This window comes from Eschrichtius robustus, chromosome 16 (assembly GCF_028021215.1).
Source record: "Eschrichtius robustus isolate mEscRob2 chromosome 16, mEscRob2.pri, whole genome shotgun sequence".
NCBI lineage: Eukaryota > Metazoa > Chordata > Mammalia > Artiodactyla > Eschrichtiidae > Eschrichtius > Eschrichtius robustus.
The window spans coordinates 54,856,222-54,878,494 of record NC_090839.1 but is presented as its reverse complement, the minus strand read 5'-3'; the positions used below and the strand labels follow the sequence as shown (position 1 = coordinate 54,878,494).

Here is a 22,273-nt window from a genome sequence, read left to right as displayed (position 1 = left end):
CTTCCCCAGAGCTAAGGCGCTCAACAAAGTCATGGCAGGCAGTGGCGGATGAGGACCTGAACCTGCGATGTGTTGTCCAGAACCTTCCATCTCAGCGCCTCCTGCTGCTGCCCTTCCCTTCCGGCTCCCAGCAGCAGATAGAGAGCTTGTGGCCCCCACAGGGTTGGGAGAAAACCCCAGAACAGGGCCTCGGCACTGCAGTCTCGGGGGGGGGACCCCAGAGCCAGGCACGAGCGGTCAGAGGTGGTCTCCTGTGCATGGCCCAGCTCCTGGCACATCCAAGACAAACCGTGTTTGTAACTCACTTTTATTGTTTCTTTATAAACTTCCTCTCACATGGAGGAATATATTGTTATAGTCATTAGCTTATCTCTTTTCTTTTTTTAAAACTCTATGCTAACAGCAATGGAGCCAAGAGGAGGAAAAACATAAGCTACGATAGAAAGGCACTTAGAACCTGTTAGAATACTGATATCCTGGAATGTGCAACAACAAACCGACAACAACAACACGTACACCGGCCCCTTCGGGCCTGGTCTATCACCGAGTCACATGCTGAGCTAATGTCACCTTCCAGTGCCCTGTTCCTCCGCTCCCGGGGCTTGAGTCTCAAACCCCTCACCCCAATGGGGACTTAAGGCCTGGGGCCCTTAGTGGGGGTGGGGGTGCCTGGGTCCTGGGTGGGGCGCGAGGGAAGGAGACCAGCTCCCTCCTGCTTTGCTCACAGCCCCTTCAAGGGGCAAAGCCAGTGCTGCCGGGCCCTGTCAGTGGGCCGGGTCAGGATGACCCCTCTGGGACAGAAGGGCAGTCCAGGAAAGGGCAGGGTCAGCAGAGCTGCTCAGAGGAGGGAAACTGCAGGGCTGCTAAGGACCCCCTGCAGTCCCATAGCTCCCTTGTTCTGCAGCCGGCGACACGGAGGGCTTGGTCACTGTGGCCAAGGGCAGGGCAGGCCTAGGAGCCAGACAGAGCTCCTGACTGCTGGGCCAGCACCTCCCAGACGGAACCAGGCCCCCTACGGGGAGGGAATGTGAGGGCTCAGGGCGGGGAATGAGACATGTGCTGCACCGCCAGGGCCTGTGGGAGAGCCCAGCTCCCTGGGCTTGGGCAGCAGTGTGGGCTCTGGGGCACATGGAGCCCCAGCATCCTTAGCTTATTCTGGCCCCCTCCATGGGGGAGCAGAGCAGGGACACCTAGGGCAGGAGCTCAGCTCAGAAAAGCCAAAGGAAGCAGCCAGGTCGCCAAGTCCAGGCTCTTTTGTCTGGCTTCCCCTTCCCAGGCAGAGGGGCAGGGCCCTCCCAAGGGCATCCTTGGCTGCTTCGCGGCCCCTCTTCCCCTCCTCAAGGCCAGGTCCTTCCGTCCATGGCCTCTGGAAGCTCCCGTGCCCAGCACCGGCCTGGAGCCCTCCCTCGCCTGTGCTGGCCGTGACTTGGTGCTCCCAGGACAGGAGCCGTATCCCAGCCCGGGGTTGTGCCCAGCCAGCCTCCCCTCCTAACAACACCCTGCAGGCCTCCACAGCCCCTTGTGCAGGGTGGCACCACCCCAGGCCAGGCCAAGCCCAGCCCCACCTATTCCCTGAGCTGGGCCGGCCCCAGGTCCTGGCACCTCTCCCCGCTCAGGGCTACCTGAAAGTAGAGGGAGGCCCAGTGGTGAAGGGGCAGATGAGTAGTCAGCCAGCCCCCTCAATCTGGAGGGTCAGCCAATCCAGAGGAGGGACCGACCCTCGGGCAGCGTGCTGGCTGCTGCAGATGGCAGGCAGTGAGGGGCAGCTGGCAGAGCGGGCCTCCCTCTCCAAGCTGGGAGGCGCCTTGTCATAAGGTAAGGTGGCTTCTTCCTGTGGCTTTGCCAGGGCCTGCGTCTGTCTTGCTCTCCCTCTGGAGGGTAGACCAGAGGGAAAGGCGTCAGGAGCCCCCAGAGCAGGGGCCCAGTGAGGCTAGGCAGGATGGGGTGGGGCCTCGATCCCAGGGGGTCCTCACAGCTCACCATCAAAGGGGGTGGGGAGGGAGCCTGGCACTAGTCAGGAGGGCAGATGCCACCCCACCACCCCCACTGCTCGGACAGGGCTGGCAGGTGGGCAAGGGAGGGAGGGTGACCTGCCTGGTTGGCCACTGGATGAGGGTGGCACTAGAGTTGGGGGATGGGGGCACTGAGGGCTAGGTGGAGGATGGGGTGGGGTGGGGCAGAGGTGAGCCAGGCCTCAGCACCCAGGAGCACAGCTCTCCCTAGCTGGCAGACCCAGTTCCTCCCTTGGGAGCCTGGGGTGCCAGCAATGCCCTTCTAGCACCATCCTTGCTGCCCAGCTTATCTGGGGCTGGGTCTGCCCAGGGGACACAGCCAACTGGGCCCTGGGGCCGGAGAACATTATTGCCATTTCACAGAAGAGTTTCCGTTCGTCGGGGGGGCAGGGCTGGGAGCCGCTGGCTGGGCTACAGGTGGTCGGCGTCTATGGAGTGGGTTCAGTTCACCACGGCCGGTTTGAGCAGCACGGAGCCCGGCGGGATGACCACCCAGCCAGGAGTGAGCGCCTCTGGGCTGCTGGCCGCCGAGTTGACGCCTGTGGACAGGTCCAGCACGGTGCCCGGCAGCAGGGGGAGGCCATCGGGACTTGGCCGGGAGCGGCCGCTCTCAGTCCTCTCCAGGGGGGTCTTGCGGCCCTCCGTGCACAGGGCCCTGGCCGGCACCGCCCCACGCCCCTTCTCCCCCTCAGCCTTGCCGCCAGCGGAGCCAGCAAGGAGGGAGACCACGGGCAGGCCCAGCCCGCCAGCCCCAAAGGGCGAGGGCAGCAGCGGGTTCTTGGCCAGATTGAGGGGCAGGACAGGGCCGGGCAGCCCAGGGCCCATGCCCCCTGCACCCCCACCACTCCCGCCATTGCCACAGGCCAGGGCGCTGAGGTCAAGGGGGCCGGGGGCCAGGGGCAGAGGCAGGCCAGGCAGGCCAGGGCCTCCGAAGAGGGCAGCCGGGTTGGGGATGATGATCTGGGCCCCGCTGACGTAGGGGCTGCCGTCAGGGGCGGGCAGCGGTGGTTTGGGGGGCGGGCGAAGTTGCAGCAGCTCTTGCTGCTCGTGCGACACGAAGTGGCCGTGGGCCTTGATATGTTTGCGCAGCGAGCTGGGGTCCGTGTAGCGCTTGTGGCAGCCGGGCATCTTGCAGTAGTAGGGCTTGTCCACGTAGTGTGTACGCGTGTGCTTGAAGCGGTCACTGGAGTTGGAGTAGCGCTTGTTGCAGCCCTCGTAGGGGCACACGTAGGGCTTCTCGCCTGTGGGCGGCGCCGGTGCCGGTGTGAGGGGCTCCCGCCACCCAGGCCATCCCAGCCCAGTTTCCCACCCCCCACCACCCACTCGAGAGTCCCCAGGCCCCTCACCCCAGACCGAGACCTCCCTGAGAGCAGGGGCTGTGTAATTTGGGGGGCGCTGTGCTCAGCACCGGCAGGAGCTCTGACTCCAGCGGAGACGGCAGGTCGTGGCTGCTGAGAAGCCAGCCTGTGGCCTGGCTGTGTGTGCCCTTGGTCTCAGGCCTGTGCTTCAGACTTTGATGACAGCGACCACTTCCACAGGTAATTGCTTAAAGACCCTGCTAGGGCCTGGCTCACAGTGAGCGCTGCGTGGATGCCCTTGGCCCTGACAACACAGTTCCTCCAGATTTACTAAAGGGCTGCTCCCGCTGACCAGGGCTGGCCGGAGCCCCGTGAAGCTGTGAGCCTTTGAGATGTGCCTCTAGTGTAAAATATACACCGGAGTCCACAGACTTTGTAGGAAATGAAGAATTTCAGTGTCTCCTTGATGTGTGTGGGGTTTTTTTGTTTGTTTGTTTTTTGGCCACGCAGCGCAGGCATTCGGGATCTTAGTCCCCTGACCAGGGATCAAACCTGCGCCCCCTGCATTGGAAGCACAGTCTTAACCACTGGACTGCCAGGGAAGTCCCTCCCTGATGTTTTAATATTGAATATAATTTTTTTTAAATTTTGAATATATTGAGTTCAAGAAAATGTATCATTGTAATTCACCTCACCGTGTATTTCTTTGTACTTTTTTAAATGTGGGCGATTAGGAAATTTAAAATTTAGGGGCTTCCCTGGCGATCCAGTGGCTAAGACTCCACACTCCCAATACAGGGGCCCCGGGTTTGATCTCTGGTCAGGGAATGAGATCCCACATGCTACAACTAAGAGTTCGCGTGCCGCAACTAAGACCCGGCACAGCCAAATAAATAAATAAATATTTTTAAAATAAATAAATTAAGTGTGTGGCTCTGCTGGCCAGTGCTGGCCCTATTGTGTGCTGGGGTCCATGAGGAGCGAGCAGACACACTGCGGTCACAGGTGGCATGAGTCGACGATCATACAAACACAATGCCGAGTGTGACACAGGAAGACAAGTCTGTGTCCCGAGAGCGCGTGGCGAGGGTCTGACCCACGGGAGAGGCTTCCCCAGCAAGTGGCACTCAGAAAGGGACCACCAAAGAGTTGGGGTACGCGCCTGTCTCTTGGCTGCGGGGATGGCCCGGCGCCCGCGCTCCAGCCCCGCCCTCACCTGTGTGTGACCGGTTGTGGATCTTCAGGTTCTCCAGGCGGGAGAAGCTCTTGCTGCAGGTGGGGCAGCGGTGCGGCTTCTCATTGGTGTGTGTGCGGATGTGGATGAGCATCTTGTATCTGCTCCAGGGAGGGCACAGGAGGAGTACAGCTCAGCCGCTGGACACCCAGGCCCCCCTCCCCACCCACCTCGCCCTCCCTCACCTGGCGTTGAAGCCGCGCCCATGGCGGGCACAGCCCTCCCAGTGGCAGCAGTAGCCTGCATCCTTTTCGGGCTTGACGTGGTAGTCGTTGACGTGGTCCACCAGGTCTTGTAGGAGCTCGAAGGGCTGGTTACACTGCAGGGCCAAGAGGGTGCTGAGCCCGAGTGGGGCCGCCACCTCCCCCAGACCCTGCCCCACGCTTCCCAACCCCCACTCACCCCAACCCCCACTCACCTTGGCCCAGCGACACACCAGCTGCTTGGGCAGGGGCAGCTCTGGCGAGAGGCACTTGTCCTTGGGGGGGGTGAGGAAGGAGGAAGCAGGCAGGTGCAGGGCCCCCCCGGAGCTTAGGGGCAGGAAGAACTGGAAGGAGCTGGGGATGCTGTCCAGGTAGCGCAGCGGCTGGAGGTCCTGGGGGAGGGCAGGGGGCAGAGCTGGTCAGCACCTGCCCACGGGCCAGTGGGCCCAAATCCCACCCCCACACCCCCGGTCTCCCTCTGTCTGGGGGTTGAGCTGTGTCCCACACGAGGACATGTCCCAGCCCCAACCCCTGGTACCTGTGTGCATGACCTTGTATAGAAATAGGGTCTTTGCAGATGTAAGTTAAGAGGTCAGACTGGACAGGGGCCCTAAACCCAGTGACCAGTGTCTCCATAAGAGAAAGGGAGATTTGGAGACAGACACACAGAGGGGGGGAGGCCGTGTGATGACAGAGGCAGAGAGTGGAGTGACATGGCTAGAAGGCAAGGAGCACCTGGAGCCGCCAGAAGCTGGGAGAGGCAAGGGAGGACTCCCCCTAGAGCCTTCGGAGAGAGCATGGCCCTGTCAACACCTTGATTTTGGACTTCAGCTTCCAGAATAATACATTTCTGTTTTAAGCTACCCAGTATGTGGTCCTTTGTTACAGCGGCCCCAGGAATACACCTTCTCTAGAACACACATCCCCTCCTTACCGGGCCGGTGGGCACTGCAGGCAGGTCCCCATTGCCCTGGCGCTCAGGGGACAGCGAGCTGCTGCCATTGGGCGAGTCCAGCCCGGACGGCGGCGACAAGCTGAGGTCCACCAGGGGGGCTGCTGAAAAGCGTCCCTCTACCTTCTCGGGGAACTTGGGGTTCAGCAGGAAGCCTAGGGGAAAGGCATGATTCAGGGATACTGGAGCCAGGAGTTCTGACGGGCCAGGCCCTCCTGCCCACGACTCCTCCACTGTGACTCTGGAAGCAGACACCAGCCACGCCCTGCCCCCCCCCCCAACACCACCCTGGGACCCAGGAATCTGAGTAGCAGCCTGTACAGCTGACAAATGTGACCTCTGCTGTGGTGAGAGCTCAGCCACTGGTTAAGACGGGAAGTACCCATTTTACAGATGGGAATGGACTGGCACACAGAGTAAGTAACTGAATAGAGACTGGAACCCAGGGCCCCTGGTTCCCCATCACAATGTCTGGTAGGGACCTTTCTCACTTCTCTCCGGTCCCTTTCTGCCCCCTTCTGTAACATGAAAGGTTTGGGATGGGCTGCTTCCAGAGCCTTCCAGCTCAGACGTGGTAGATCTGGTTTTCAGGGTCCACCGGAGACGGAGCAGAAGACCTGAGCCCCAAGCACCCCCTGAGAAGCACTTGCTGGGCTCGGTCCCCAGTCTCAGTTGGTCTGGCTGACCGACCACTCTGCCTCAGAGCCCAGACACTGGGCCGCGGGGCCTTTTGTTACTACCCATGAATCCCCCGTGCCCCTTACCAGCTCCTCCAAACCCTCCCAGAGGCCTCAGTCTGAATCCTGGCTCTGCTGTGTCAGCTTCAGGAGCTGGGCAAGTCAGTTCCCTCCTCCCAGGGATAGTGTCACCTCCAAAGATAAACTGCTGGGAGGATGGATGGACAGTGTGGAGGGCGCCCTAAGTGAGGCTGTGAGGGGCTGTGACTATGTCCTGGTGGATACACCTGGGACGTTTTTCCTATCGCCAGGGCTCCATCAGGGCTCAGAGACTGCTGCCCTGCCCGGGCACAGTACCTGAGGGCGGGGAGCCCGGGGAGCCCGGGGTGGGGCTGTCATCCACTAGGCCGAGCTCCCTGTGCAGAGCTCGGTGCCGGACTGCACTCAGTGTCCTCTCCCGCTTCTCTCTCGCCGCCCGGAGCTTCGTGATGCTCAGCTTCAGGTCGAGCGGCTCGTCCAAGGAGTGCATGTTGATGGGGGCTGGGGGGTGGGGGCGGCAGCAGGCAGCGAGGGGCTCCCAAGCTGGTATTCAGGCAGGAACCTGGGAGAGGACAGGAGCTGTGTTGTGACACTGTGACCCCAGACTCCTCCTCGGGCTGAACCCATTAAAGCCCACAGGAGTGGAGAGGCAGTGGGTGTTGGGCAGTGTGAAGGCTGTCTCCCCGGGTAGAGAGACCCTCTGAGTGGCTCTGGACAGCAGGTATCATGGTGAGCCAACCACCAACCCACAGCTAACTCCTCCACTTCCCACGAGACTTTTCTGGGAAGCAAAGCTCACAGGGTCCATTCTGCCATGAATGGAGTTTTAGTGACACTGCCTCAGGTTGCAGAGCTAGGAAGTGGCAGAACCATCAGATTCAAGGCCACATCTTCTCCCTGGCCAGGCAAGTCCCAAAGGTCATTTCTGACTGAGTGGGAAGTCACGCCTAGGACATATGCCTGGTATGAGCTGGAAGACCCAGAACCAGGCCAGGAGGGCAATGAGTGTCCTCCCAGGTGGCCCTCAGAGGTGCTAGTTACTGACCGCTAGCACCTAGGCAGCTGTGGTCACCTCCAAGGGAATGAGGCTGAGAGCTTGTCCCAGGCAAGCTGTGCGAAGCCTGGCCTGGCCCCAAGGGTTGGGCAGACAAACAGGTGCCCTTGCCTCCCAGGGGCAGTCCAAGGAGAGGGTCCCACAGGAGTGGGGAGCCCAAGGGCTCTGGGCCACCACCAGGGGGCAGCTGGGGACTGTGGCCCAGCCAGGCTAGCCAGGGGCAGGGTAGGGGGAAGTGATCAGCTGTCTAGTGGTTAGTAAAACACATACATACATAATTTTTTTTTAATGGTGATGATATTCTTTTATTTTGAGTGGTGAATTTTCACCACTTTGAATTTCTCAATGGTGTAATTTTTTTCACATATAAGTGACCCAAGAGCAAGGTCAACTCTTTATTCCAAATTCAAACATCATTTTTTACAGCAGCAATCTTCACATGCTGGGAAATGGTGTTTCCTCGTGTTTGTTAATTGAGATGATCACACCCTGAAAATCTATCTGCCAAACAAGATACTCTCTGTCATTCACCGAATCTAGCTCTTCACAATTTAATAGGAAACATCCCTGAGACCACCACATGGTAAAAGACTTTGTATATTTCACCAGTGTGTGTGTTTGCAGAGCTGCCTGGAGCTCTCTCCACAGAGCAGGACGGGGACCCCACGTCCTCACTCATCTTCTCCAGACCAAGCCCCTCAGCAACTTGGAGCTTGCCCCAGCTCCAAGCCCGGGCTCATCCGTCTCCCCGACAAGCTCCACTTCTGCCAAGACCCTCCGCACACACAGGTAACAGTGGTCCCCTCCCTCACTTAGGACCCTCTGCTTCTGGGGACGCATCCCAAGACCCCAGCACATGGCTAACATTGGAGTCTCTGAGCCTGGGGAGGGGGCAGCATTATCAGAGAATGGGTGGCCACACTTGGCTGTGGGACCGAGGTCTGTGACTTTACTTTTCCCCGTTAAACTCCATCAGGTGGGAGCTGGCAGATCTGTTTGGATTAACCCGCAGGCCATGCATGGGCCAGGGGCTCCCAGTGATGCCGGGGGGCTGGGACCAGACTGCCACCCTGTCCCCTTAGGAGCTCCAGACCCAGGTGGGCAGGTGACAGTGATGGATGGACCTGGGCCCCCTCCACTCTTCCTCTGGCTGGGCAGGGAGCTGCCCTCTGCCTGACCCACCCCCCCAGTTATGTCTGTCTGTCTGTGTGTCTGCCTGTCCCTCCACCTGTTTATTTTTAGACACAGGCCCAGTCCAACCTCCCTGAAGCTCCTCTGTGCTGGGAGCCTGGAAGGGGAGGAAGGAAGTAAATATTTATGCTGATTAAGAATTCAGGAGCCAGGAAGGGCTGGTGGCCTGGTCCTTCAGCTGGCCTAGAGCCACAGGCCTCCCCACAGCCTCTGTCCCCCACCCCTCTACCCGACCTTCTGGAGAAGGGGACCACGAGGGCAGGATAGTTTGGGAACTGGGAATTCAGACTGACACTGACTCTCATTGGCAACACTGCCCAAGTAACATCCTTTGGCACCTGCCCGATACCCTCTCCTAAGGCCAGAGGGGAGCCAGGGAGGAGCCATGGGTCACCTTGTTTTGAAGACTTGTAGGAGACACTGCCTCAGCCCAGAACTAGGGAGGACCCCAAAAGGAGCTTGTCTCCCAGGGTGAGGCTGGGACTACAGCACCCCCCTTAATCAGCAGACCCAGTCCCCAGAGACCCCGCCCCCACTTCCTGCCACTGGGTCCTGCCCTGGGAACAGGGGTTCATTCTGATGAAAGCCAGAGCCCAGCCAGGAGGCCCAGCCTCCCCACCCCTGGGAAAGGAGGAAGGAGCCGCCCCCAAAAGCCCACAGCTCCCCACCCTGGGCTGTCCCCACCCAAGGGGAGACGCCTGTGACCCCCACTCCTGCTCTGACCTTGGCCAACGTCAAAGTGTCCCCTTCCACCCCCCACCCCCAGCCAGCAGTGGCCAGTTCTGGGCTCGGGCTCTGCTCTTTGTTCCCGGGCTGGGTGATGGGGGCAGTCAGAGAGCCAGGGTCACATTCTCCTGGGCCTTAGAGGCCCAGAGTGGGTACGCAGCCGGGCCTGGAACCCCGGGACTGGCGCTGTGATCACCTCCGGAGGCCGGCAGCCAGCCATCCATTACCCGATCGATTTGGGGGTGGGGAGGTGGACACTCGGTGTCTGTTTCCCGGAGAAGGAGAGGGACGCTCCGAAGGGTGACCCGCCTTGCTGAGAGTAGAGGCGAGTCTCTTAGGTAGCGCGGAGCCTGGCTGCGGAACCCCGGCCTCAGTTTCCCGCTGATCGCGAGGTGACGCGACAAGCGCCCCGCTAGCGCGGGGTCATGAGGTCCCCGAGTGCGGGGGTTGGGCGGGGAGGCGGCGCCGAGGTGGCCGCGCAGCCGGGCGCCGCTGCTCCAGCTGCGAAAGGAACTAATTAGGGCGGAGGGAGCGGGAGGAAGCGGCGCGGGTGGGAGCGCGCGGGGGTGGCGCGGGGACCACCGGGGCGGCGGGGGCGGGGCGGGGTCACCCCGAGGGTGGGCCGCGGTGGCCCTCGGGGGCCCGGCCCCCGCCCCCGCCCCGCCGCGCCCGCCTGCTGGCCAAGCGCAGACAATGGCCGCTATTGTGCGCCCTCCGGCCGCGCGCAGACGGCCCCCAGCTGCAGCGCCCGCAGCGCCCTCCCGGCCCTACCTGGCAGCCCGGCCCACCCCAGCGGGGGGCGGGGCCGGCCCTTCGGGGAAACTAAGGCCGGGACAAGTCACCGCCTCCGCCAGGGTCCTGCGGCGTGGGGTGGAACGCACAGCCGAAAGCGGGGGTCAGCATCCATTAAGCACCTACCATGTGCCAGGAGCCGTCTGTGCACGAATTCTCTGAACCCTCTAAAGTCGCTCTTGTGAGTGACGCCGTTGGTTTCCCTGTGGCACAGATGGGGAAACTGAGGCTCAAGGTCACCAGGCTAATGGGAGCCGCCGGCAGGAATCTGCTCTGGAGAAAGCCCCTCGTCCCTGCTTGGGAGAGGGCCGCTGGCTGGGCCTGAGCCGGGAGAGGGGCCTGTGTAGACAGGCGGCGGGCTTGGTACGACCCCTGAGAAGCGCTCAGGGTCTCCTTGGCAGAAACAGAGGACAGGGCCCCGGTAAGAGGGGCCTCCCTGCCCACCCCACAGCAGCGTGGGACCAGGTGAGCGAGTGCCAGGGTAGCAGTGTTGTCAGGGCAACGAGAGGCATACCCCTTATTTCCAGGGGTTGTCCTGAAACTGCCCTTTGAGCAGCCATGACCCGTCCAGCCTAGGACTTGGGGACCAGGAACCAGGAGGTACCTCTCAAAAGCCCACGTGACTTTCTTGCTATGGAATGGAAAGCAGAAGCAAGTCCCTGGCTTCCTTGCATCTGGAAGGGTGCCCCTGCATCTGGTACAGGGACCATCATTGTCAGCACGTGGGTCTTACAGAGGGGGAAGCTGAGGGCTGGGAGGGGAGACCTCTGGCCCAGGTTGCATGAGTGGGTGGCATGCCCACTGTTTAAGGCAGGTGTTGTTTCATCCCCATTTACAGATGCAAAAACTGAAGCTCAGGGAGATTAAGTGATCTGTCCAGGGTCACACAGCTTGTCTGTGGAAGAGCTGGGTTTCAAGCCCATGTGAGCCCAGAAGCTGTGTTCACCATTAGCCCCTCCTGGGCCCATGGACATGGGAAGGGGCAGGCAAAGGGGGTCTGGCTTCCCACCCCCTCCCTGCCCAAGGGTTTGTGGGAGCTAGGTGCAGAGCCCAGGAGGGACAGCAGGCCATGAGTGGGGGCTGGAGGGGCTGACTATTGGGGGGGGCCCACAGGGAGGCTTGGGGAGCTGAGGGCAGATATGCTACCAAAGCAAACGGCCCCACAGCCCTGCATTCCTGGGAACTGCTGCGGTGCCCTGCTCTGGCCAAGAGCTCCACCCTCCTCAGCCGCGCAGTGGCGGGGGCGGGTGGGCAGGGGCAGGCCTCATCTTCTCAGGGCCCCCCTTCCTGACCAGGCCACAGAGCAGGGCTCCAGTATGGGTCAGACCACCTGGGTCTCCAACTTGGCTCTGCCACTTCCTGCCCATTTGACTTAGGGCAAGTCACCTCCCAGTCTGAGCCTCATTGTTGTCATGTCTAAAACAGGACGATAATCATAGTATAAGACATACCCCTCGGGCTTCCCTGGTGGCACAGTGGTTAAGAATCTACCTGCCAATGCAGGGGACACGGGTTTGAGCCCTGGTCCGGGAAGATCCCACATGCCGCGGAGCAACTAAACCCGTGCGCCACAGCTACTGAGCCTGCGCTCTAGGACCTGCGAGCCACAGCTACTGAAGCCCACAAGCCTAGAGCCTGTGCTCCGCAACAAGAGAAGCCACCGCAATGAGAAACCCTAGCACTGCAACAAAGAGTAGCCCCCACTTGCCGCAACTAGAGAAAGCCTGCGCCCAGCAACAAAGACCCAACTCAGCCATAAATAAATAAATAAATAAATTTAAAGACATACCCCTCATTGGATTTTGGGGAGAAATCAATAAAATGGTGCACATCCAATGATCAATGTTTCCCGCTAGTATGTAATGTTCAGCACCTAGAACACTGCTGGGCGCATAGTAGGTGCTTAATCAAACTTGTGAATGGTCACCAGCTCTGCTGAGTCCCCCAGTCTTTGGCCAGTTTGGGGCTGTGAGGACAGCTGAGAGGGGACCGGCCCTCCCACTGTAATCACAGACAGTCTCACCCTCAGCTGGGAGTACCTGTACTTCAGTTGAGGGTGTAACTAAACAAGCTTGTGCCCCTCGGAGGGCCGCAGTCTCTGCTATCCAGTGGAGTGGCCACAGCTAACCCAAGCCACCTTCCAGAGCCCGACTGCATCAAAGAAAGAGCACTGGGAGGCCCTGGAGAGGCTCTGAGCAGCCCTGGAAGAAGGAAGCCTCCTCCCAGGACCCAGGGGGCTTATCCTGAGGCCTCGACCCAAGCAGGTCCCAGGAGAGGGGCCAGTACCGGCAGCACTTCCTGGAAGAGTGTGGGGTTCGCCTTCCCCAGGAACCTCTTGCTTGACAAGCATACCCCGCCCCCACCCCAAGATGGGCACTCAGCCAGCATGGGAGTGAGGGTGGGGGGCTTCCCCAGGTCCCCTGGAGGGCAGACCCTGCCCAGGTGGGAGCTCAAGGGCCTCCAGGTGACGCAACCAGGGCTGAGCTCTCTGCTTAGCCATGGGGGCCTCGGGAAAGCTCCCAGCTGGGCACCTCCTGAGCAGGGGTACATGCCGGGAACCCCCACTTGGGTACGTTTAGAAAGCGCTACCCAGAGTCAGGCTACCAGGTCCCAGTCCCCTGTCACACCTCTGAGACTTGGTTTCCTCATCAGGAATACAGGCCCCATGGATAAGGTGCCAGCTCACGGGGCACCCCACAGGGCGAGCTTGCCAGGTACCTGGCACACAGGAGGTGCCAGCAACTGGTAGCCTTGAAGATTCTTGTTTCCAGCCCTGGGCTGGGGGTGCCCCACACAGTAACTCAGCCTCCAAGGTCACCCAGATGGTTCAAGCAGCACTGATGCTGGAAGGCAAGCAGCTGGCTCCCCTATGCCCCTCCCCAGCTCCAGCTTCCCAGGAGCTACATTTCCTTCCCCAATGCCAGCAGGGTGACACCAGGCTCAAGCTCGGGGGCGGGGGCGGGGGAGCAGCTCACACATGGGCCAGGCCTGCACATGCACACTCACACAGACACACACACCCATCCAGCTGCAAGGGCCAGCCTGGCACAGAGGCCTCCCCTAGCCTGGTGGCTCCAGGCCCATCAAGGCGGCCTCCCACCCCCCGCTGCCTGCCTGCCTGCAGCCACCTTTGCACAACTATGTCTGGTATTTTCCTGTCTGCCCAGCTTGGGGGTGGGGGGGTGGTGTGTGGGGCTATGAGCACTGCCTGCACCTGGGCCTCAGCCAGAGGCAAGCCCGCCAAGCAGCCCCCACGCCCAGGTGGCGGGTGGAGAGGGAAGGGCTGGGCCCCCAGGCCGCCCAAATCCCTGGGAGGGGCCAGCACCAGGGGAGCCAGACAGGGACACACACCAGCAAGGCTTAGGCACAGCAGCCCAGGCCCTGCCAGGCAGCACTGCCACTCGGAGTGGGCGGGCAGGGCTGGGAGCTCTGCCAGTGCTCTCTAGGGCCTGCAGAGGTGTTGGCCAGTGTCCCACAGGACATGGATGGGCACCCATGGCACCCCCAGACATATAGGCACATGCATATGTGTCACACCTGTGCACAAACACGCCACACACAGGACACGGCAGGTAACCAGGGTCAGGGTCCTGGACCCAGGAGTCTTGGCTTATGGGTGGGAGCGGGGATGAGGCCCAGTCCCCACAGAGAAGGAAACACTGTGCTTCCCACACTGAGCCTGGCTGCAGGAAGAGCCCAGGAGTGCCACCCAAGTCCTGGGCGCCCCTCCTCACGGCCCAACCCTCCCACCACCCCGGGACAGGGACCCGGCCCACTGCGAACAGCCCCCACCAACTCAAGACCGCAGGAGGTGGCAGGAGGCGGCTAGGCGGGCTCTGGACTTTGGCCCTTCCCTCCGCCTCATTTACCAACCACTCAGTTATGCATTCCAACACCAGGCCCTCCGCTCGGTCCTGGGGGCCCACAGATGAATGAGAATGAAGGGCGCCCAGACTCACAGAGGTGAACAATGTTAGGGGTGAGGTGCTCCTGTGTGTGTGTGTGTGTTGGGGGGTTGGATCCAAGTTGGCCACGTGGACATGCAGTGAAGCGCTGGGGTCCTGACAACGAGTGCTGTGGGCCATCTCCATTCATCCTCAGGACCCTGTGAATTAGGTGCTATTCTCCCCACTTTCCAGATGGGGAAACTGAAGCTCAGAGTGGTCCAGTTACCTGCCAAAGTCACAGAGCTTATAAATAGCACGGCTGGGATTCACCTCCAGGCTCCAAAGCCCACATTCTTTCTGCGCCCAACACTGCAGAGGCCTGGGAGTGTGGCCCCAACTGACCCACAATGAACCTGCCTGTCATTCAGCAGAGGAGGAAGCCCAAGAGAGAGGCTGGGCCAGGACCTGGAGGGTACTGGGGAGCCATGGTCTGCTCTACACAGAAGACTGCCATCTTCCTTTCCAGCCCAATCTCCTGTTCCCAGGCTCTCCCCTTCAGCACCTCCTTTCTCAGGACTCCCTGCCTCCTGCTCACCTGATGCTCTTGGGTGCTAGCTCCTGCCTCACAACCTTCTGTGCTTCCATATTCTCCTCCAGCTGCCACTCCCCTCCGATCTCCTCCTCCAGAGAGTCTCCCCTGATTCACTCTTTGCCTCTTGCAGCCATACATGGCTGTTCTTCCAGGTGCCTGAAAGCTGAGCAGAGGACCTGCCTCTGTCCCCACACCGCTGAGGGCAGCATCCTTAGCCCTGCAGTGGCCCCTTGCTGCCTGCCACACTCGCCCTGGGTCCAAGTCCTCACAAGTGCATCACTAATGCCACTCCTTCCACCACAGTGAACTGAGCAGCAATGGGAAGTGCTGGGGACTCAGAGCCAGACAACCAGGCCTGCTCCGATTTGATGTGAGCAAGGCTCTGGGCCTCAGTTTCCCCATTGGTGAAAGGAGGGGGCTGGCCTAGAGTAGGACCAGAGCTTGAACATCCAAACCACACCCCTAACGGCACCATCACACCTGCCCTTCCCTTCTCTCTCTCTCTTTTTTTTTTTGCCCATGCTGCAAGGCATGGATCTTAGTTCCCCAACCAGGGATCAAACCCATGCCCCCTGCAGTGGAAGCACGGAGTCTTAACCACTGGAGTGCCAGGGAAGTCCCCAGCCCTTCACTTTTCTCAAACACTTGGTACTCAGTGAATGTTTGCTGAGTGAATGAGAGAACGAATCCATTGGTGGTACCTACCAGCAGAGGAGGTGTGGAGGGGCTTAAGGCCCAAAGAAGGAAGTGGCTTGCCCACGAGGCAGGGCCCTGACACAGATGTCTCCTCCTCCCTGTCTGGGGCAAGGGACCCAGGAGCAGACCTGGGCGGTGAGGGTAAGGCAGTCAGCATCACCCTGATCGGTTGGGATGACCAGAAGGGCGCAGTTCCCCCAGCTTCATCTCCTGCCACTCCCACCCAGCCCTGACACAGAGCCGCCCCAGAACAGCTGGTCTAGACCAGGCCCAGCAGGAGCTCCAGCACAAACTCTGGACTCCACCCCCATGCCCTCTTCCCAGCCACCCCTGCCCCTCCCCTGCTCCCACTCTGGGCAGCAAAGCAAGTCCAGAAGCCAGGGGCATGAACCCAAAGGAAACACCCACTGGGTGGGGCCGTGCCAGGCCTGGCCTGTTTCAGGCCCTTGGGGCCCAGGGCCCACGGGACCACTCAGGGTGTCCACTAGGTATCCTGAAGGGGGTGTTGGGGGCCTGGCCTGGAGGAGGTTGGGGCTGGCAGGCAGATAGCCAGCAGCACTGGAATGGGGGGTACTTTACAACAGGCAGGACGATGGAGGGCCCCACGGCCTTGGGGGGAGGTGGACATCACAGCTCTGGGTCAGTCAGCCTGGAAGTGTGGTGATGGGGGTTGCCGGGGGTCTGGACGCAGGAAGGAGTGGCCCTGGGGAGAAATGGCTCAGGCAGGCTGGGACTTGCCAGGCAGACCCAGGCGGACGATGGGGGGAGGGAGGGAGGCTTCCTCCAGACACAGCTGTCCCCACATGATGCCCATGCAGAGGATGGGGGGCAGCAGAGAAGCTGGGGGGATTCCCAGGCTGAACTGACATTTCAGGGGCCAGGACAACACAATCCTAGGCTTTGGTTCCCCCTGACCCTCCCTGATCTCAAGTGACCCTGGGCCAAGCCCTCAAGTCTCTGAGCCTCAGTTTCCTCCCCACCCGCCTCCTTACTCCCAGGGTCCCAGTGGGATGCTACCCTGTGAGTGTGTCAGGCAAACAAGACCCTCGGTCAGCCAGGCAGGACTATCTTCCTGGAGGCTCCCGGGGGCTGACTCAGGCAGCTCAGCAGTCTCCTGGGGCCTCAGCAGGTTCCCACCCTCCCTTGGCCATGACTGGAGGAGGGGGCCAGGGGCCGGGTCTGAGTCCTTCTGCAGATAGCCATCTGCCATGACGGGGGTACGTGTACACATGCATGTCACACATGCTCACGTCGGGCCCTCACTGTGGAGGTACTACCTGGCCTCTGGCAGTGAAGACAAAGGACCTGAGGAGGCTCCAGCCACCCCCCAGTTATGGCTCTGGAGGATTCTCAGCCCCCGCTGCCCATCCCCCACCAGGGGCAACTGGAGCAGATGGGAAGTCCTCCCCCATCTCTGTGGCCCCCAGGCCCCTCCAGTTACCCAGACCCTCCATCCCATCTGAGAGGGGGAGGGGAGTGAAGAGCCAGAGCTCCCTGCCCCCCAAGATGCCCAGAGCCAGGGCCTCTACCCTGCCCAGCCTGAGGGAGCTTGAAGAGACATGTCCCAAGCAGGAGGCAAGTCAGACCTCTGGGGCTCCCGGAGCACCTGGGAGGGGTCCCACAGCCCCAGAGCTGGAATGGGAAAGAGGACCAAGGACCCCTGCAGACCTGGGCCAGGCCTCATCTCCCCCGTGGAGAAGTCTGGAGCTGAGGCCAGGAGGATCAGTGCCAGGGAGAGGATGGAGGCTCGGGGCCCAGTACGCACAGCTGCTAGGGCCAGCTCGGGCCCCCGCAAGAGCAGGCTCCTCTCTTGTGCCAGGCCCCCAGACCCCAACCCCACCCTCCCGAGCCATAGCAGATCCAGGAACTCAGGCCCAGATGCCCATCGGCCCTCTTCCATCCTGTGCCTCAGTTTCCTCATTTGTCAAATAGGGATCAATGGGTCTCTCTCACGAGGCTACGGTAGCAATTTCAGGTGACAGATGTCAGTGCCTGTGATGGCCACTGGAAGGCATCCTTTTGATTTTCTCAGGGAGCTGTTAGAGGCGTTCCTCCCCTGCTGCTCCATCTCCTGACCCACTTCACCTCCCCGACCGACCCCCAGCCCCCGGGACCTGAGCTGATATTTTTATTAGTTGGAGAGACAGCAGGGGTTTATAGGGCTAAGTTGGATCCTGGAGAGAAACCTGGGTCTACTCCAGACCATGCCCCTGCATAAGACACCCCCCACCCACTCAGCAAGTCCTTTCCTGTCCAGGTGTCGGGGTCACCCCAACCCTGGCTGATCAGCAAAGCACTAGAGGTCCTGGGTGAAAGTGCAGAGTCCCTGCCCCCAGGGTGGGACTGAAGCGGCCACCCTGGAAACCACTAGGGCAGATGTGTCCCAAGGGCCTTGCAAAAGCTGTGGTGTCTCCCACCCAGGGCTGGAGGCAGGCTGGGGCAAGGCTGGGTATCCCATCCCCGCCTGGCCCTGGCATTCTCAGAGAGGTGAACCCCCAGACTCATGTCTGGACTGTGGTCCATCTCTAGGACCCTTTCACAGGCCCTGGGAGGGGAAGCAATCTGGGTTGGGGGGAGATCCACATCTTTTGGCTGGCCCCAAAGACCCCCTCGCCAGCCAGGGACACCCCCACCTCTGAGAAGGGTGCTTATCGAGGTGAAGGGAGGACCACCCAGCACCTTCCAGGGGTCAGCCCTCTGGCCTCAGTCATCTGTATGAAATATAAAATGACAATAATAGAGGAGGGCTTCTCAAAGCCTCGAAAAAGGCAGACCCACCCCCCACCGCCCCATTCCACTCGGCTCAGGGCCTCCCCACTGCAATCCGAATTTCCCACTTGGGTGAGGGGCCTCTTCAGCCCTGCCTGGAACACGGGAACCTGGGGAGGCCTCCTGAGCGGGAGAGAGCCAGCAGCGAGCCAGCAGCAGCCCTCGCCCCAACCCCTGGTGTGCCTCTCAGCGCCAGGGGCCCCACCCCAAACGCCTCCCAGAGAGCTCAACTGCACGCCCCAGCCCCACATCTGGTCCCCCAGCCACAGCTGTCGCCACCCTCCCTCATCCTGGGATTGCCCCAAACTCTGCCTGGCGCCCGTCCCCGCCCCCTCGCCCAAGTGGGAAATTCGGATTCCAGGCAAGTCGAGTTGGGGTAGATGGAAATGCACATAGGAAAATGTCAGGACAACACATTCTTCCTTCTATAAGGCAGCTCAGACCCCAGGAGGATTAGGTGGCAGATGACACTCCCACCGCCTGGGCCAAGGCCAGGAAAGGAGGGGAAAAGGGAGAGGGGTCCACACGATGGGGCTGAGAGGGATCCAGGCCCTCTGACAAGCTCCAAGGAGAGGCCCTGGCAGAGCTCTGTCCCCAGACCAGTTTGCGCTTTTGCCCGGCACTCCCAGCAAGGAGGGAGCCCAGGCAGAAGAAGACATCGCTGTGGCTACCCATTTGCAGCTGGGCTTTTCAGAAACAACAAAAGCTTTGGGGGGGGACTCAGTTCACAGGATTGTTTAAAATGAGGTTTCTGGATGTCTGTGGCATTCAGTTATTCATAGTGGCTCCACCCACGGATAATTGAGAGTTGGCTTTTGTTGGCCTTAGCCCCCTCTCGGCACCCCCCACCCCCAGGTCTTCTCATGGACTCTGCAGGTCAGGAAGCTCACCTTGTCTGACCCCTTGGTTTTACAGAAGAGGAAACTGAGACCCAGAAGGGGGAAGAGCCTGGCCCAAGGACCCTTGGGAGTTGGTGGCACCGCCAAATGTCAAATCCAGGACATCAGACTCCCAGGCCAGGGGCTTTTCCCACTCACCCTCCAAGCTGTGGCCCAGCTCCAGCGAATCCCCCAGAGCCACTGACCCCAAAAGCAGTGGTGCCTGGAAGTGGGGTGACTCACTGTCTGGCTTCCTGGGGCACCTCCTCCCCATCAGTGAGGGAAGGACTGGCAGGTGTCCCTGTGTAGAGAGCCAGGAGCAGGGAGAGGCCCCCCCCAGGGGTCCTGCATCAGGGTCACTCAGGGGCCGAAGAGCCCCAGCTGGAGGGATTTAACATCAAAGGTCAAAGGTCACAGACAGGGAAGGGCTGGCAGGCATAGGGGTCAGAGGGTCAGCGCTAATGGCAGCTCCGGAAAGGAGGGGGAGGGGAAGGGGCTAAGGAAAACGGGGCCGCTTTCAAGGGGTCTTCAACCCCCATAAATGGTGCCCAAGCCCCTGGCACTGCCTCCTGCTTGGCTGACTGTAGACAGGGCCAAGCCAAGCTGGGCTGGGCTGTGAAATGAGCTGGGCTGGAGCTCAGAAAGGGGTGTCCTGGGAGGGGCCCCCAGGTGCAGCCCCTCCCCCAGTGCCAGCCAGGGCCAGCTGGGAGGCCCAGCCTGGGCCCAGAGGGGAGAAGGAGGAGCAGAGGGGAGGTGCCGAGGAGGTCGTGGAGAGGGTTGTGTGAGCTGGGCTGGAACAGCTGTGGCACCGTGGCACTGGTGTGGGGATTGGGGAGGGCTGGGCGGGTGGGCACACTGAAGGGGCCAGTTTCCCCTTCCCTGGGCCTGTCTTCCGTAGCTGCTGGTTAAGCCCCACCTTCCGTCCAGGATGTCAAGACAAGGCATGTAGGACCTTCAGATGGCTGCCTCCAAGGACCACAGCTCAGGCCCTGTCCCTGGCCCAGACCAAGAACCATGGGAGCCCAGGCCTTGGCCAGGTCCCCAGCTGGCCTGGCTGCCCCCTCAGTGTCAAGCGTTCCCTTCAGAGCCAAGATCCTGGGCTGTGATGGCTGGGGGCCCAGGGCTCCTCCCAGGATCCCTTCCCGCTTCCCAGGCCCCAGGGCAGGGCTGGGCAGCTCCCTGCAACCATCACTGTCCAGGGTGGCCGGCCAGGCGGGCCCTCCTGGAGAGGCGGACAGGCCGCATGCTGCCCTGCTGTGGCCTGAGTACCCGGCTGGGCAGGGCAGTGTGCCAAGGCCTCCAGGTGCCAGCCTGGATTCCAGCCCCATCCCAGGGGGCCTTCGGGGAAGCAGGGCGCAGGCATTTCCCTCCTTCGGGATGCACCTGCCTTGCCCCCTCCTTCCGCCCCCTCCAGACCCTCTCTCAGGCGGGTTGGAAACCCCTGCCCTCCCCACTCTACCAGACCCTTCTGCTTGCACCCAGACAGCAGGGGAGGAACAAGTGTTGGACAGGACGCCAGCTCCCAGTCCTGACCCCCCGGGACGCCTCCCTCCCCTGGCCCGAGGAAGGTCGGGGCTAGCCAGGGGCAGCAGGGGGAGACTTTCCTGGACCAGGGAGGAGACACCTTTCAGCCCCCATCCTAGAAACAGCCCCGCCGTGTGAAGGGGCGGCTGCCCGGCTGCCCCAGACAAGTTCATGGCCGGGCTCGGGGGTAGGGGTGGGGGCCCCCCCTCTCACCCCGCAGCACGCCCCCACCGCGGCCGCCCAACTTCCCCGCCGAAGTTTGCTCCCGCCCGGGGCTCGGCCGCAGCTCGGCCCGGCCTCCGGACAGAGGGAGGTAAGGAGGGAGGAGAAAGACAGAGAGACGGAGGGACGGGGCCGGGGAGCCGGCGAGGGAGGGAGCGCGCGAGCCAGCGAGCGAGGGAGCAAGCGCGGGGGCCCCGGCGAGGGCTCACAATGGCCCGGGGCGAGGCGCGGACGAGGGAGGGGGAGGCGACCCTCGGGTCCCGCAGCCCCCGCGCGACAGGCCAGCCCCCCTCGCCGGTTCCCGTCCCCACGGGGGTCTTCCTACCTCGGCGGCGGGGGCGGTCGGGCTCCCGGCTGCGGGCTCCGGCGGTCTGGGGGCGGCGGGAGAGCGAGCGGGGGAGGGGGCCGGGCGGGCGGGGGCCAGGGCCCGAGGTTCACGGGGCGCAGGCTCCCCTGGCACGGCCGCCCGGCGCCCGGCCGCTCCGCCACATCTGCAGCTCCGGCAGGGAAGGTGGCCGCGGCGGCCGGGCCGTGCGGGGATGTCTTAGAGAGGGAGGGAGGAGGGAGGAGGGAGGCGGCGGGAGGAGGGACAGGCGGGCCGCGGAGGAGGGGTAGGAGGAGGGGCGCGGGGGGCGGCCTCCCTCCCTCCTCCCTCCCCCGCTGCTTCCCTCACTCCCGCCCTCCCAGCAAACCCCTCTCGCCGCCGCGGCCCCAGGTCCGGGGCGCCAGCTGCCAGGCGGGGCGTGCGCGTCGGGGGGAGGGGGCGGCCGGGAGCCGGCGCTGGGCCGGGGGAGGGGAGGAAGGGAGGGCGGCGCGGCCGGGGGAGCGGGCACCAGGAGGGAGGGGGCGCTGGGCCGCGGCCGAGCCGCGCGCGTCCTCCGCGGCCCCATCCTCGGGTACCCCCCCCGCGGCCCCGCCCCCGGTCCGAGGGCAGCTCTAGGACACGGCCCAGGAGGTGGCCTGGGGGTGGCGGGGTGGGGAGGGACGTCCCGCCCTCGGGGAAGCCCGGAGAGGGGGCGGCGCGCGGAGGAGGACCGGAGAGACGGTGTGCGGGCCCAGAGGAAAAGCCCCAAGACCGGGAAGATGGAGGAGGTCGCGGCGGCCGAGGGGGCGGGGGCCCCTCGTCTCCCTCTCGCGGGGTCACCTTGGCCTGGCCCCCTGCGGCCCCGGTCGGCGGGGAGGGCGGCAGGAATGCCTCTCCGCGGGCCCTGATTTCTCCGCCCAGCTCAGTTCCAGGAACGCGCGGGCAGCGCCCGGCGGGCAGAGGCCCTGGCTCCGGATTCGGGGCGGTGCAAGCCAGGATTCGAGGTGGGCCTCAGCCCATCCTTCCCGTCGGACGTCGGGCGGGTCCTCGCCCTGCCCTCGGCCTCAGTTTCCCGTGGAATAAGGAGGAGGCCCCACCGCGGTCTTGGTCCCAGCAGTTGGGACAACCTGCATTGTCAGGCCGAGTGCCGCTGGGGTCCTTGATCGCTCCTGGACCCTCAGCTCCCAGCGCGGTGCCAGCGGTTAGGAAGTGGAAGGAGTGGG

General features: G+C 62.4%; 1 protein-coding gene across 2 annotated transcripts; it reads right to left on the bottom strand.

Annotated features, from left to right (window-relative positions):
- Nucleotides 1-291: 291 nt before the first annotated feature.
- GLIS2 (GLIS family zinc finger 2) lies at nt 292-21,371 on the bottom strand. 2 transcript variants are annotated; one of them, XM_068524346.1, is made up of 7 exons: nt 21,072-21,371; nt 6,734-6,977; nt 5,682-5,854; nt 4,963-5,139; nt 4,730-4,863; nt 4,527-4,645; nt 292-3,253 (listed from the first exon to the last, which is right to left on the bottom strand). In XM_068524346.1, exons 2-7 carry the CDS (start codon nt 6,903-6,905, stop codon nt 2,454-2,456), a joined length of 1,575 nt encoding a protein of 524 aa, XP_068380447.1. In that variant the 5' UTR covers nt 6,906-6,977; nt 21,072-21,371; the 3' UTR covers nt 292-2,453. The 2 variants fall into 2 exon arrangements, with proteins under 2 accessions (XP_068380447.1, XP_068380448.1); XM_068524347.1 differs by lacking the exon at nt 21,072-21,371 and adding an exon at nt 10,305-10,381.
- Nucleotides 21,372-22,273: the final 902 nt, after the last annotated feature.

What these genes read in the sequence shown, in the direction of transcription:
- GLIS2 (XM_068524346.1), bottom strand. Translation starts at nt 6,905, where the DNA reads ATGCACTCCTTGGACGAGCCGCTCGACCTGAAGCTGAGCATCACGAAG. An exon ending in CCCGGGCTCCCCGCCCTCAG is followed by an intron (nt 5,855 to 6,733) that starts GTACTGTGCCCG and finishes CCTTTCCCCTAG; the next exon opens with GCTTCCTGCTGAACCCCAAG. An exon ending in GGGCGCGGCTTCAACGCCAG is followed by an intron (nt 4,646 to 4,729) that starts GTGAGGGAGGGC and finishes TCCCTGGAGCAG; the next exon opens with ATACAAGATGCTCATCCACA.